This window comes from Nelumbo lutea, chromosome 4, assembly GCF_056320005.1.
Source record: "Nelumbo lutea isolate HS-2025 chromosome 4, American lotus-T2T, whole genome shotgun sequence".
NCBI lineage: Eukaryota > Viridiplantae > Streptophyta > Magnoliopsida > Proteales > Nelumbonaceae > Nelumbo > Nelumbo lutea.
In genome coordinates, this window is record NC_142687.1 from 42,772,585 (window position 1) to 42,786,713 (window position 14,129).

Here is a 14,129-nt window from a genome sequence, read left to right on the forward strand (position 1 = left end):
GGGATGCATCTCAAAATCAGCCCAGCTTACTGCCCCTGATCTTTGGCTAAGAGAAGAGAATCTCTGAAAGGAGTCCTTGGATGAAAGTTTCTTACACCGAACAATGCTGTGAGCAAATTCACAGGAATCCAGTAATCTTGCAAAAGATAAACAAATGACTAACTGATTTCCTTTGTTTTTTGCACAAGTAACAGTTGCTAGCCATACTGAAGCCTTTACTCTTAAAATGATCCACAGTCAAGATGCTGAAACCCAGTGTGATCAGACATGAAAACATGAAATAAATAAAGGAAAAAGTGTAGAAAATTCACAGAACAAGTTGGAATAGAAGTTTAGAGAGAGAGAGTAACATGGAGAGGGCTGAAACCCAGTCAAGATCAAATTAGTCAGTTCTCAACTGCCGCCTACCTCTTTATTTCTATTAATGAATTTGAAACAAGGTTCAAAATATTGATGCGTATCGTATCGGGAGCTTCCCGATATGCCCCTACAGAGGGTGTGTTGGGGTTTTAACCGGTTCAGGGGGTGGACAGACATTAAAGCGCCCCCTGAACCGGATTTGAAAAAAAAGTAAAAAAAAAAACTAAAAGAAAAACTATCGTTACTGCCCGATACGCCTGTACCGGCGTGTCGGGCGTATCGATATTTTGAACCTTGATCTGAAATTAGATTATTACCCCTAAATAAGTGAACTAATAAATAATAGAGGGAACATAAAATAAAAAAGACTAAAATACCCCTACAATAGACACTATAATTTGACATTCCCCCTCAAGTTGGAGCATATATATCATAAAGCTCCAACTTATTACAAATATAATTCATATGTGCATGGCTTAGGCCTTTGGTATAAAGGTTGGATAGCTGATCTTCTAACTTATGATTTCCCCACTAATAACTTCTACCTTACAAAGTGGCAATCCGCTTCAATGTGTTTAGTTCTTTCCTGAAGCACTGGGCTGGAAGAATCGTGTTGTCACAGAGCAACTGAATGGAAGCAAGCTTCGATGGGTCAGCTGGTTATGTGTTTAGGAAAAAGTTACAGAAGGTAAAGGCTCAGATTAAAGAGTGGCATCTAACTCAGTCCAGGGAGTCCAGTAAAAGAAAAGAGGAATGCTGCCTAATTATTTCTGAAATTGACAGAGAGGAAGAGGAATCCACTATTGATGAGGAAAAGAGGAAGAAGAGGTGGCAGGCTAAACAAGACTTTGACAAGCTGGCATTCCAAGAGGAAGTGCATTGGAGACAATGCTCCAGGGTACGGTGGCTGAAGGAAGGTGATAAAAACACCTCTTTTTTCCACAAGGTGGCAAGTGAAAGAAGGACTAACACAATAAAAAACTGCTTTTGAATGGTCACTTTGTGGATAAAAGTGAGGAGATAGAGAGGGTAGTTGTGGATTTCTAAAGAAGATTTACTCTGAACCTAAGCGGTGCAGGCCAAAATTAGATGGTTTGCAGTTTTCTCATCTATCAGTTGATCAGGTAGCAGAGTTGGAAAAGCCATTCTCTGACGAGGAAGTGTTAAACGTGTCGAAGATGGGGGGGGGTGGACAAGGCCCCGGGGCCAGATGGTTTTACCATCTTATTTTTTAAAAAATTCTGGGAGGTGTTAAGCGGATTTGACAAAAGTGTTGTGGAAGTTTCACTCTTCTGCTGCTTTAGAAAGAAGCCTCAATGCCATTTTTATCACGCTTATCCCTAAGAAAGGAGCCTCCGAGCTTAAAGATTATAGGCCGATTAGCTTACTAGGGAGCGTGTATAAAATCCTTGCAAAGCTCTTGGCCTGAAGACTGAGATTGGTGCTGGGGTCCCTTATTTCCTCTTCTCAGGGGGCATTTGTTCTTAACAAGCATATTCAGGATGAGGTGTTGATAGCCAATGAACTAATTTATTCTATAAAAAGGAGTGGAAAGAAGGGGCTTGTGTGCAAAACTGATATAGAGAAAGCCTACGTGGGCTTTCCTAGATTTATGCTGAAAAGGATGCACTTTGGTCAAACCTGGAGGAATTGGATGAAGGTTTGTGTCTCCATGCCTAGATACTCAATTCTGCTAAACGGGCCTGCAATAGGTAACTTTGAAAGTTGTAGAGGTCTCAGGCAAGGAGACCCCTTGCCCCCCTCCTATTCCTTATTGTCATGGAAGGGCCGAGTAAGATGATTGATAGAGCTGTGGAAGGTGGCTGCCTAGAAGGTTTTCAAATAGCCAACAATGGGGTAGAAATTCCCCTACTTCAGTTTGCGGATGATACATTATTTTTCTGCAGTGCTAAAGCAGATCAAGTAATCTCTTTGAGGTATACTCTTTGCTGGTTCGAAGTGGTGTCAAGGCTAAAGATCAATTTGGTGAAGAGTGAGATGTTGGCTGTTGGGGATGTTGAAAACTTGCAGTCCTTGGAAGACTTGTTGGGGTGTAGGGTAGGTTCTCTTCCTTCTTCCTATTTGGGGGCCAAATGCACTTCTAGAAGTATTCGGTCTTCAGTGGTGGAGAAAATGACTGGTAAGCTAGCTTCATGGAAGGTAAGGTACTTGTCTAAAGGGGGTAAGCTAACTCTTCTAAGGAGTGTGTTGTCCAGTATCCCTGTTTATTAAATTGTTTTTGTTTCCAATCTCCTCAGAGATAGCTCTAAAGTTGGAGAGACTTATGACAGACTTCCTTTGGGTGGGTTGGAAAGATTCTAAAAAGATCCACTTGGTCAATTGGGTCAAGATTTGCAAGCCTATCAAAGATGGTGGTTTGGGAATCAGAAAGCACAGAAATATGGTATTCACGCAAATGAGTGGGATGCAGCTGAGTCTACCTTCTCTTACAGGTGTGGGGTGTGGAAGGGGATCTATAAGGCTTATCCTCTTTATATGAAAGGAATTAAGTGCAAGGTTGGAAATGGTGCAAGGCTGAATTTTTGGCATGACAATTGGTGCTCAGATTACCCTTTGAAAGACTTGTACCCAGAATTATTTCTCTTGGCTGCTGATAAGGATGTCAAAGTAGCTGAGTGCTGTAGTGTTTCAGGTGATTCTCTTGTCTGGACTCCTTCCTTCCGGAGGGACTTAGGGGACCTAGGGGATTTGCCCTGGTCCACTTTCTTTCCCCTTATCTTTTCTTCCATTCTCTTTTTTTTCTTCTCTTTCTTTTTCTTTCCCTTCCCTTTCTTTTCCTTTCCTTTCCTTTTTTTCTCTTTCTTCTTTTTTTGTCTTTTTATATGAAATATGCATGAGGTGTATGAGCACGCCTCATGCAAAAGGCGTATGAGGCGTACACCTCTTACACCTGAGGTGTATGCCTCCAAGGTATCAATGCCTTTGGCATATGCCTCAAGGTGTTGTGGGGGTGCCTTGACTGGAGGTGTGCCTTCAGGTGTATGCCTCCCACGCCTTTTAAAACACTGCCTTGGGACATAACTCACAAAGCATTCCTACCTCACACCAATCATCTCACCAAAATCTAATTCTCGCTCCATCCCTATTGAAAAGCTAGTTAACTCCTGAATTCCTGATTGAATATCATTATTCCTTTCAACACACTCCATGAGATGAATTCACCTCCCTCGACTTCCACCCAAATGTCACCACCCCATACTTCCCCACCACCACTCTCCTCCATAACTAATCTTCCTCCTTTCGTAACCCAAATCTCCACAGCCACTTCCCAAGCAATGCCCTATTGAAGGCCCTCAACCTCCTAAACCCCAAACCCCCTCCTTCCTTTGGCCTATAGACCTTTTCCTAAACCAAATGGAACTTCTTAACTCCCCTCCCCTCCACCCTTCCCGTAAAAAGTTTCATTGGATTTTTTCCACTCTCTTAGCAACTTCTGTTGGCACCCTTAACACAAATAATATGATGGCAAGCTCAATAAGACAATAATGAGAGTTGTGGCGAAATATAAAGGGAGAGAAGAAGAAAATTTTCTTTATTGATGATCAAAACATATTGAGCATACAACTTAAATAAGAAAAGATAGGAGAGACAAACCCCTAGAATCTCTCTCAATCAGGGATTGACTAAATCTTTCCCTTAATCCTAGGATATGACTTTCCTAAATTTATTCAAATCTAATCCTTCCTAAATTTATTCAAATCTCTTAATCAATCAAATCATATCTTTCTTAATTTGTCGCAAATCCTATCTTTCTTATTTTGTCAACACTCCCCCTCAAGTTGGTGCAAAGATATCTATCATGCCCAACTTGCTAACTTGAAGTTCAAATGGCTGTCTCAACAAGCCCTTAGTCAAAACATCTGCAACTTGCTGCATGGTTGGTACAAACGGAGTGCAAATTATTCCTTCTTCAAGCTTTTCCTTTATAAAGTGTCTGTCAATCTCAACATGTTTAGTCCTGTCATGTAGAACCGGATTATGAGCAATGCTGATAGCTGCCTTATTATCACAGTACAGTTTCATAGGAAAACTCACTAGTCTCTTAAGATCTGCTAGCACTCTCTTTAGCCAAAGAACCTTGCACACTCCTTGAGCCATTGATCTGAATTCAGCCTCAACACTACTTCTAGCAACTACACTTTGCTTCTTGCTTCTCCAAGTAACTAAATTGCCCCAAAGAAATGTGCAGTACCCCGAAGTTGACCTTCTATCAGTGATCGAGCCTGCCCAATCCGCATCTGTATACACCTCAACCCCTCTCTTCTCATTTTTCTTGAAGAAGAGTCATTTTCCTGGTGTGCCTTTTAGATACTTAAGAATTCGATACACAACTTCAAGATGTTCTTCATACGGGGAGTGCATAAATTGACTCACCATGCTCACAGCGAAGGCAATATCAGGACGTGTATGTGACAAGTAAATCAATCTTCCTACCAGCCTTTGGTATCTACCCTTATCTACTGGAACCCCATCTTTAACTTCTCCAAGCTTAGCGTTAAATTCTATCGGAGTGTCTGAAGGTTTGCATCTACTCATTTCAGTTTCTTTCAAGAGATCTAGAATATATTTTCGTTGTGAAACCACAATGCCCTTCTTTGATCTTGCCACTTCCATTCCAAGAAAGTACCTTAGCTGGCCTAAGTCTTTAATCTCGAATTCCTTGGCTAAGCTCTGCTTCAGTCTGCTCATATCTTCAATATCATCTCCAATCAAGATTATGTCATCAACATAGACAATCAGAACCGAAACCTTGTCTTTGGTGGATCTTTTTGTGAAAATAGTATGATCAGATTGTCCTTGACTATATCCTTGACTTTTAACGAACCTTGTGAATCTTTCAAACCAGGCTCTGGGAGACTGTTTAAGTCCATATAGAGACTTTTTTAGCTTGCATACCTTAGTTCCAAACTTCTCAGTGAAACCAGGTGGAGGCTCCATATATACTTCTTCCAAGTCTCCATTCAAAAAGGCATTCTTCACATCCAGCTGATTCAGTGGCCAGTCAAGATTAGCTGCAACAGATCAGAGTACTCGAACTGTATTTAGCTTCGCCACTGGAGAAAAGGTCTTAGAGTAGTCCACTCCATATGTCTGAGTAAAGCCTTTAGCTACTAGGCGAGCCTTGTATCTCTCCAAGGATCCATCTGAGTTGTACTTCAGAGTAAACACCCATTTACAACCAACAACTGTCTTTCCATCTGGCAGATCCACTTTCTCCCAAGTAGCATTCTTTTCCAAAGCTCTCATCTCCTCAAAAACAACTTCTTTCCACTCAGGAACATTTAGAGCCTCCTAGATACTGTTAGGAATGGATACACTAGACACTTGTGAAATAAAGGCACAATATGAAGGTGAAATATTTTTGTAAGATACAAAATTTGACAGAGGATGTTTTGTACAAGACCTAACACCTTTCCTAAGAGCATTGGGAAGATCAAGCTGATTGGAAGAATTAGAATTACCTGGAGGAATATTTTTAGGAATTTTTGGAGAATTATCATAAATTTCATGATCCAACCTCTGATCAGATTCTTATTGATGCTGCGGAATAGTGCCTCTCCTTTTCTGTGCTAGATATTCCTTTGAATATATAAGGCCTTTATACTATTTTGCACGTATCTCTGTTGTTTCAGCTTTTTCATTTTGAGATGGCATCACCAAAGGTTGTTCATTTTCAATATTTAATTTATTTGTTTCCACTAATTTTGTATTTTCTGCCTCACTTTCTTTCGGTGACTGGTTGTGAGGGACATCATTATGGACAAATTCAAACATTAAATCAGAACCAACTAAAAAACCATCTTCATCTTTACTAGTGTTGCTCTCCCCCTGAAGATGGGAGTTGCTGTAGTACAAGGTTCCTTCAAAGAATGTGACATCCATAGTCACAAACATCCTTTTCAAAACTGGATCAAAGCATCTGTAACCTCTTTGATTAGTGGGATAGCCTACAAAAATACATTTATGTGCTTTTGGATCAAGTCTTGAACGTTTAGGATCATGGTTATGAACAAAGGCCACACTTCCAAAAATTTTTAAGGGAATGTTTGTCACTAGCCGAGAGTTTGGAAAACAGTCAATGAAAACCTGTATGGGTGTTTTAAAATCCAAAATTTGTGTAGGCAGTCTGCTAATCAAATAAGTGGCTGTTAAAACAGCTTCTCCCCAAAGATACTTAGGAACCTTAGTTTTAAAAGTTAAAGCTCTAACAACTTCAAGGAGATGTTTGTTTTTCCTTTCAGCCACCCCATTTTGTTGAGGTGTATTATTACACAAACTTTGGTGTACAATTCCTTTCTCAGCAAAAAAATTCCCTAACACATTGTTAAAAAATTCCTTTCCATTATCACTTCGAAAAATTTTAATCAGAGTCTGAAATTGTGTTTGAACCATGTTATAGAAATTTCTGAACACAGTTTCAGCATCAGATTTCTCTTTTAAAAGGAAAACCTAAGTGACCCTAGTATGATCATCAATAAAAGTAATGAACCAGCGTTTTCCAGAAAGAGTTGTTACTCTAGAAGACCCCAAACATCACTGTGAATCATGGTAAATGGTTTTGATTTTTTATATGGTTGAGACTGAAAAACAGCACGATGATGTTTTGCTAATTCACAAGATTCACACTTGAAAACTGAATGATTTTTATTCATGAATAACTTGGGAAATAGATGCTTTAAATATTGAAAACTAGGATGTCCTAATCGATAATGCCATAACAAAACTTCACTGTCACTAGAAACAAAGATAGAACTGAAACAAGTCTATCGGTCTTGCCTTCCAAAGGTTGATCCTTTATTAAAGAGCTAGAGACCACCATTCTGTTTAGCACCCCCAATCATCTTCCCCGAGGTTAAATCCTGAAATTCACAACAAGAAGACCAAAAATTAACTCGACAATTATGATCAAGGGTTAGTTTGCTGACAGATAAGAGATTGTATGATTGGTTAGGAACATGCTGAACATCTTTAAGGTTTAGAGAAGGAGAAATAGACAGTTCCTTTCCCAGCAATAGTAGCAAAGGAACCATCTGCAATTTTAACCTTTTGATTCCCTGCACAGGGTGTATATGAAGAAAAGAATTGCGAAGTGCCGGTCATATGATCAGTGGCACTTGAATCTAATATCCAGGAGCCATTAGATTTGGTACAAGCAATGGTTGCAGTGAAAAAATTACCTGACTGAGCTAGAGAACATGATGGGTTAGAATTTCTTAACGATTGAGATTGAAATATTTTATATAAGTGCTCTATTTGTTCCTTTGTGAATGGAAGAGACTCTGAGGATGATTGTTGCCCTAGATCCGAATTGCTTACTTGAAGCGCGCAGACATCTCCCCCTGACTTGTTGTCACTTCCAGATTTTTTCTTCCAACCCGCCGGTTTCCCGTGTAGCTTCCAGCAGGTTTCCCGAGTATGCCATGGCTTTTTACAATGATCACACCAAGGCCTCTGCTTTCCTCCTCGTCCATCTCCGTCTAAGTCTGCACCTCGGGCCACAAGAGCGGACCCTTCATTCTCTGTTTTTGTTTCACTAACATTCTTCAACATCACTTGTCGCCGTGCTTCTTCTCTACGCACTTCTGAAAAAACTTCTCTTATAGTAGGCAAGGGCTTTCGCCCTAAGATATGTCCCTGAACCTCATCGAGTTCTTTATTCAAACCAGCCAAGAAGACAAAAACCCGGCCTCTTTCTATCTTCTTTTTGTACCAAGCATTGTCACTCGGACTTTCCCATTCTTCTTCTTCAAATAAATCCAACTCCTGCCAAACAGCCATCATCTCATTATAATAGGCTGTTACTTCACGTTCACCTTGTTGCATCTTCCACATTCGGGTATTCAGTTCGAACAGTTTTGAATAATTGTCCAAATCTGAATAGGTTTTCCTAACAGCTTCCCACACATCGCGAGTCGTCGACAGGAACATGAATGGTTTTCCAACCACCAGATCCATAGAGTTGATCAACCAGGTAGTAACCATCGAATTTTCAGAACGCCACTGCCTGTACTTTGGATCATCAGTGGCTGGTGGTTTCACTTCGCCGTTCAAATAGCCGAGTTTCGCTTTGCCGTCGGTCACCAACCGCACGGACTGAGACCACTCAAGATAATTTTTTCCATTGAATTTGTGAATGGTAATTTGAAGAGAATTCTCAGAAAGAGAAACAGTCGCTGACTGAATACCTCCCTCCGAAGACGTCACACCACTGGTAGCATCCGAAGAGGCTGAACCCGAAGACGTTACATTGTGCTATGGTCACCCTAATTTCTATTTTCTAGAAGACGTCACACCACTGGTAGCACCCACTCCTATCAACAGGCTCTTTCCTTGCAGGAAGATCAACCAGTTCCCATTTGTTGTTCTTGTGTAGGGCATCGATCTCTTCCAGCATAGCTTTAGTCCTTTTTGGAGATTCCAGGGGTTCTGCAAGAGATTTAGGGATAGGAACACTAAATATAGCAAAAATGTAAGCATGATAAGAGGGAAGCAAAGAATCAAGAGAAGTTTAATGAGCAACTGGTGCCTAGTGGTACACATGCAATAGGAACATCAAGGTCATCAGTAACAAAAGGTAAAGACAAAACAATGATTCCTGATTGAGAAGAAGATGGACTAGAAAGTGGATTTGCCTTCTAAGAGTCCATTGGCACCAGTTGCTTATTCTAGTTGCTCTACACCTTGAGATGCATGCTGAACCTGCTAGCAATAACAAGAATGAGAGAAAACACAAAGAGGATAGAGGACTTGCTGAGGATGAGAGAGACTGAGACCTAGAAACAAAAGGAGAAACAGGTGTGAAAACTGGATGAGACACAGGAAAATAGAACCTGTCTATCATCACCACAAGTCTCTCCCTAAGGGGAGGTAGGAAAATGGGACTCAAATTCAATGGAGGTAACATTCAACAAGACATAAGACTTAGATGATACAAGGTGTAATAGTTGATTAAGTATGCTGCCATAGGAATTGCATCACCCCAAAACCTCTTTGCCATATGCATCTGCAGGAGTAGACATGGAGCCACTTTGAGCAAGTGTCTATTCTTCTGTTTTGCTACACCATTTTGTTGAGGTGTCTGAGGGCAAGAACTGTAATGTAACACTGCATTATTAGCAAAGAATTTGATCAGAAACTGAGTATACACCATATGAGAGAAGTCTTTAATTACTTGTGGGACTTCTTCATGTGAACAAAGTAGATATCTCCGTATGTAGAAATAATAGTCATCAATAGAACCCATAATGTACTGATATCCACCATCAGTTACAATAGATGCAGTGCCCCATACATTAGAATGCACAATATCAAATAAAAAATCAGTTTTTTTTTTTTTATTATTAATTGGAAATAATGTTCTACAGTGTTAGCTTAATTGACAAGTATGACATTGAAACCAACACACAGGCACAGACTTGAATAGAAAAGGAAAACAGACTTTTAAAGCTTCAAAGGACATATGTCCCAAATGGAGATGCTACAAGAAACCTGACTCTAACATTACTATCACAGTGATGCAGAAGAGTTGTAGAAGAAGAAGACTTTAGCCCAACACGAAAGACCATCTGTCATTTAACCTCTGCCATTTATCCTTCTCTAAGCCAAATTCTAAAAAACACATGAAGTGGGTAAGGTTACATTACGTTGCAATTTAGTGATTTGGTAAGACCACTGATATACCTGGAAATGATCACTGCTAGTTGATACAGGTAGACCATGCAAGTCAAAGTATTGGACATCCCATAGCTATTTTTTTGTTAATGGAGAGCAGATTGCTCCTTTCTTAAATTGTCTTCGATTTATTTGAATTATAGGTTGCCAAGGCATTAGTGGAAGTGTTTGCCGAAATGATATTTGTTCATGGTTTTCTGCATGAAGATCCACACCCAGGCAATATATTAGTTTCTCCAGAAGGCCGTAATGGATTCTCTCTAGGTATATGTTCAAGTGATGACCTGTGTGGATCTATATTTTGATTTATAATATGGATATTATTCCTTGAAGTTGTTGTAGTCTAATGTACTTGTAATTGTTTTGATATAAAGTTTCTCTCTGAGCATTTGATGTTCATTTTTATTTCATGAATGAGAAATAGTTCTTCTGGATCATGGACTTTACAAGGAGTTGGATGAAGCATTCAGGCTGGATTATTGCCAACTGTGGAAGGCTTTGATTCTTTTGGATTCAAGCAAAATACAGAATATAGGTGAGCGTTTTGGTGTTGGAAAGTACTCTAGGTACTTTCCTGTTATTTTCACCGGAAGAACTATTGACAGGTATTTTTTATATCCTTTTTCTCTTTGTATTGAGTGTAAGGGGATTTGGAAGAATTTCTAGTATGGCAACTGGAAAAAGAGAATATTACAAACGTACAACCTTTTGCATCCTACGGTCCTTCTTTTATGTATATAATGTTATATAAGAAAGAATATCTGTAGTTGTGTTTGATCAACACCAAATGAGTATATCAAAAGTCCTGAAGGACAGAAAATGGAAAAACTCTTGTCCAAACTTTTAAGTAGAAGCAAATTTATCAATTAAAAAAATCAAATAGAAGCAAAAAAAGAGAATATTGCATCATATGATACTTTCCAATCAAGGGGCCACATAATCACATTGCTGCTTGAGTTATAAAATAAATATTATGGAAGCCTAGCATGGAGTATTATCAAATTTCTCTTCTTTTCTTTTTTTTTTGTGATCAGTAACTGTAAATTATTTATGCATACAATAAAAGTGAATATACAGAGCAGTTATGGAATGGTCAGCCTTGGCTAATCATCATAGTGTAATTTCATTATCAATTATGAATTCTCCAGAACTGCTTCCTTGTCACCTCTTGTTTAGCTAGCCCATCTGCTAACCTTATGACTGCTCCCAAACTCATTAATTCTTTATCTTCTCTGATTTCATATCTGATTTCCAAGGGCCCTCTTCATTGCTTCCCATCCAACCTGTTTTTTTTATCAATAACTATACTGGTTATATACTTATATTATACATATCCAAGAAAAAACATGTGAGAGAGAAGCATCCTGCAATTGGAAACAGAATATAAGCACTGAAAATGACCCGATATGATACAAGGACTGCTGAGACACTAGAGTGAGAAAGACATGTTCAGGTGTTGGAGGTGGAACAGCTTATGTTGTTGCATTGCCTGCAATCAGGATTCAGGAAGCCCCACCATCAATTTATCCCTTTAATTTGTAAGGTTCGTAACACACAGACAGTGGGATGATGTCTCCCCTCAGTGTTGACAAGGTTCCCTCTCACAAAAGTTTCCAAAACTTTCCCAGTTGGTTTCATTCCCATGTAGGCCGAGATACTAGGATGCTTTTGGTACGTAGCATGGTTCTCATCAAGTTCAGATTCAGTATCAGGTTCCCATACAACAATATTTGCATGGCTTCCAACATGCAATAGCTCCCTTCAATTGCTGGTCTGCAAGTTTAGCTGGCCTTTCACTCCACCATGAAGCTAATTGACTCAGTGATTTCATACTTTTCTCCATAAGACCATGCCACAGGAAGAACAAACTGCAAGGATGGTATGCCACCCTGTGCCTTCAAAAAGTCACCCTCGTAAAAAAGTTTAAGGTCTGACACTGTTGGGGAATGATCAGAACTCAATAGGACAATGTGTCCTTCCATCATGGCTGTCCATTGTTTTTCTCTATTATTAGCATCACAAATGGTTGGGGCACATTTAAAGCAAGAATCACCATCATGAATCTCTTCTGCAGAAAATGCTAGATAATGGGGGTACGTTTCAACAGTTATGCTGTCACCACTGCTCTTGTCTCTCTTAATAGGATCCAAGGAAGCTGTTGCATCTGACAAATGAACAATGTGTAGATGAGCTCCTTCTGCTTGGCTCTCACTCCTTGTGTCATTTGTTTCCTTTTTTTGATAAGTAAAAATTGACTGGAATCAATATTGATAGCGCACTACCACCTTTGAGTCCCCTTCAACCACCAAATACTCAAAGTTTAACTCTTTTGCAATCTGAACACCTTTGAGTCCCGACTTCCCACTGGTCTTGAGTAGAGTGCCACTACATTCTCTTCCTTATCTCTTATGAGACCTCCAATTCTAGAAGGGATTGGGTTACCTTGGCTACTTCCATCAAAATTTAATTTCAAAAAACCTTCAATAGGAGGTATCCACGTCAACTAGGGATGCAAACGGATTGGATCGACTTCGAATTAGGGTATATCTGAATCCAATCCGACACTGTTCATGGCGGATCCTTTCTGATTCGGAGACCCGATCGGATCTGAGAGGCAAGGATATGAATTCAAATCCAATTGGGAAGTCAGATCTTTGGATTTGATCTGATCCAATTTGTTTTCTTTAAAAATTAATAAATTGTTAAAACAAAAATAAAATATACCAATTTAAATAAAGAAAAACAAAAAAATACAAGTATTTCTTTTAATTATTTTCATCATATATACATGTTTTTTATAAAAAATAAATAATATAACAAATTTACAAAAATACAATATAAATAAAGGGGGGATTAGAAATTTCGAGATCACCTCTTTTTTGTACAAGGAAATTTAATACAAGGAAACAAATCCTTTAGAAGCAAGTCGTCAATCCAAACATCTTCACAAAACCGAATTAAATTCCTTGAACATAAATTATACCTGATATACCTGAGAAAAAGAGGAAGGATTCCATGAATTGCTTTCCAAGGTGCTGCCAAAGTAGCCCAATGTGACACACTAGCATTCTAGCCACTCTCCAACCTTCCACGAATACTATGCATCATGTCATGCCATAAAATTTCCCTTTCTAATGGCCATCTCTGGAACCACTTTCCTAACAGAGCTATATTCTTCTTCCCGACCAACCTGTTATAACCTTTGAGTCCCCTTCAATAATTATATTTTTGTACCTTTTAAGTTTCACCTTTTCAACCGACTTTCGGCTTTAGCTACCACTGAAATCTTTGCTTTGTGGAGGTGATGCTTCCTTGGATATAGTACAATTCAAGGTGATAATGTATTTTGACCTGCCAATGACAGTTGGTGTTACTTACATTGTATCCCAGCTAGGGGCTGTAATTTGGTAAATAACTGATGTCAATATTGGTTCAAGTAGAAATCACTATTTGCTGATTCAGTCAAGCTTCTTGTGAGAGAAAGAGGGGGAAGGTGAAGATTTCAGCAGTAGAGAAGGAAGGAGAAGAAGAAAAGAGTAGGAGGTCAACTAGAGTTATGAGGAAGTTAACCCTAGCCGCCAGCCCCTCATTATATTTATATTTAACTTAAAGATGAGATATTACAAGGATGCCCTTAGTAGGGCGGCTACTAAAACTGAATAGTCACAACTTTAAAAAATAAAAAACTAATGGGCCGAAGGCCCAACAACTTCCTAATTAAATAAAAACAAACTAAAGACAAACCGGCCCACTCAACAAAACAAACCGGCCCACTCAACAGTTCATCTTCAGGTTTTAGTGATATTGATGCTTCTCTAACCATCTGAGTTTTCATTAGATGCTTGGGTGGTAGCCAGGGGTTTCCATCCAGTTAAGAGATGGTGGTGACAGGGAGCTTGGAGAAGAAGATTCCATTGCAAGGGTTGGTGGGATGAACTAACATCTATCAGGAGAGGTGTGCCTCTCTCAGCTGGTGATCACTTAGGTGTGGATGATTCACATTGTGTGGATTGAATTTTGGATTTTGAATCTGCTTATTCCACAACTTACCTTTTTGGAGCTAGTTCCTTTGACTG

At 39.3% G+C, this 14,129-nt stretch overlaps 1 protein-coding gene and 1 pseudogene across 1 annotated transcript in view; one reads left to right on the plus strand and one right to left on the minus strand.

Annotated features, from left to right (window-relative positions):
* Positions 1–14,129, plus strand: part of LOC148855449 (Protein kinase superfamily protein) — an 88,280-nt gene that overhangs the window by 54,333 nt on the left and 19,818 nt on the right. The window contains exons 11-12 of the mRNA XM_088986727.1: positions 10,197–10,317; positions 10,478–10,658. Of these exons, the coding sequence (XP_088842853.1) occupies positions 10,197–10,317; positions 10,478–10,658 (302 nt within the window). The remainder of the gene's footprint in view (positions 1–10,196; positions 10,318–10,477; positions 10,659–14,129) is intronic.
* Positions 11,572–13,876, minus strand: LOC148855450 (allantoinase pseudogene; annotated as a pseudogene).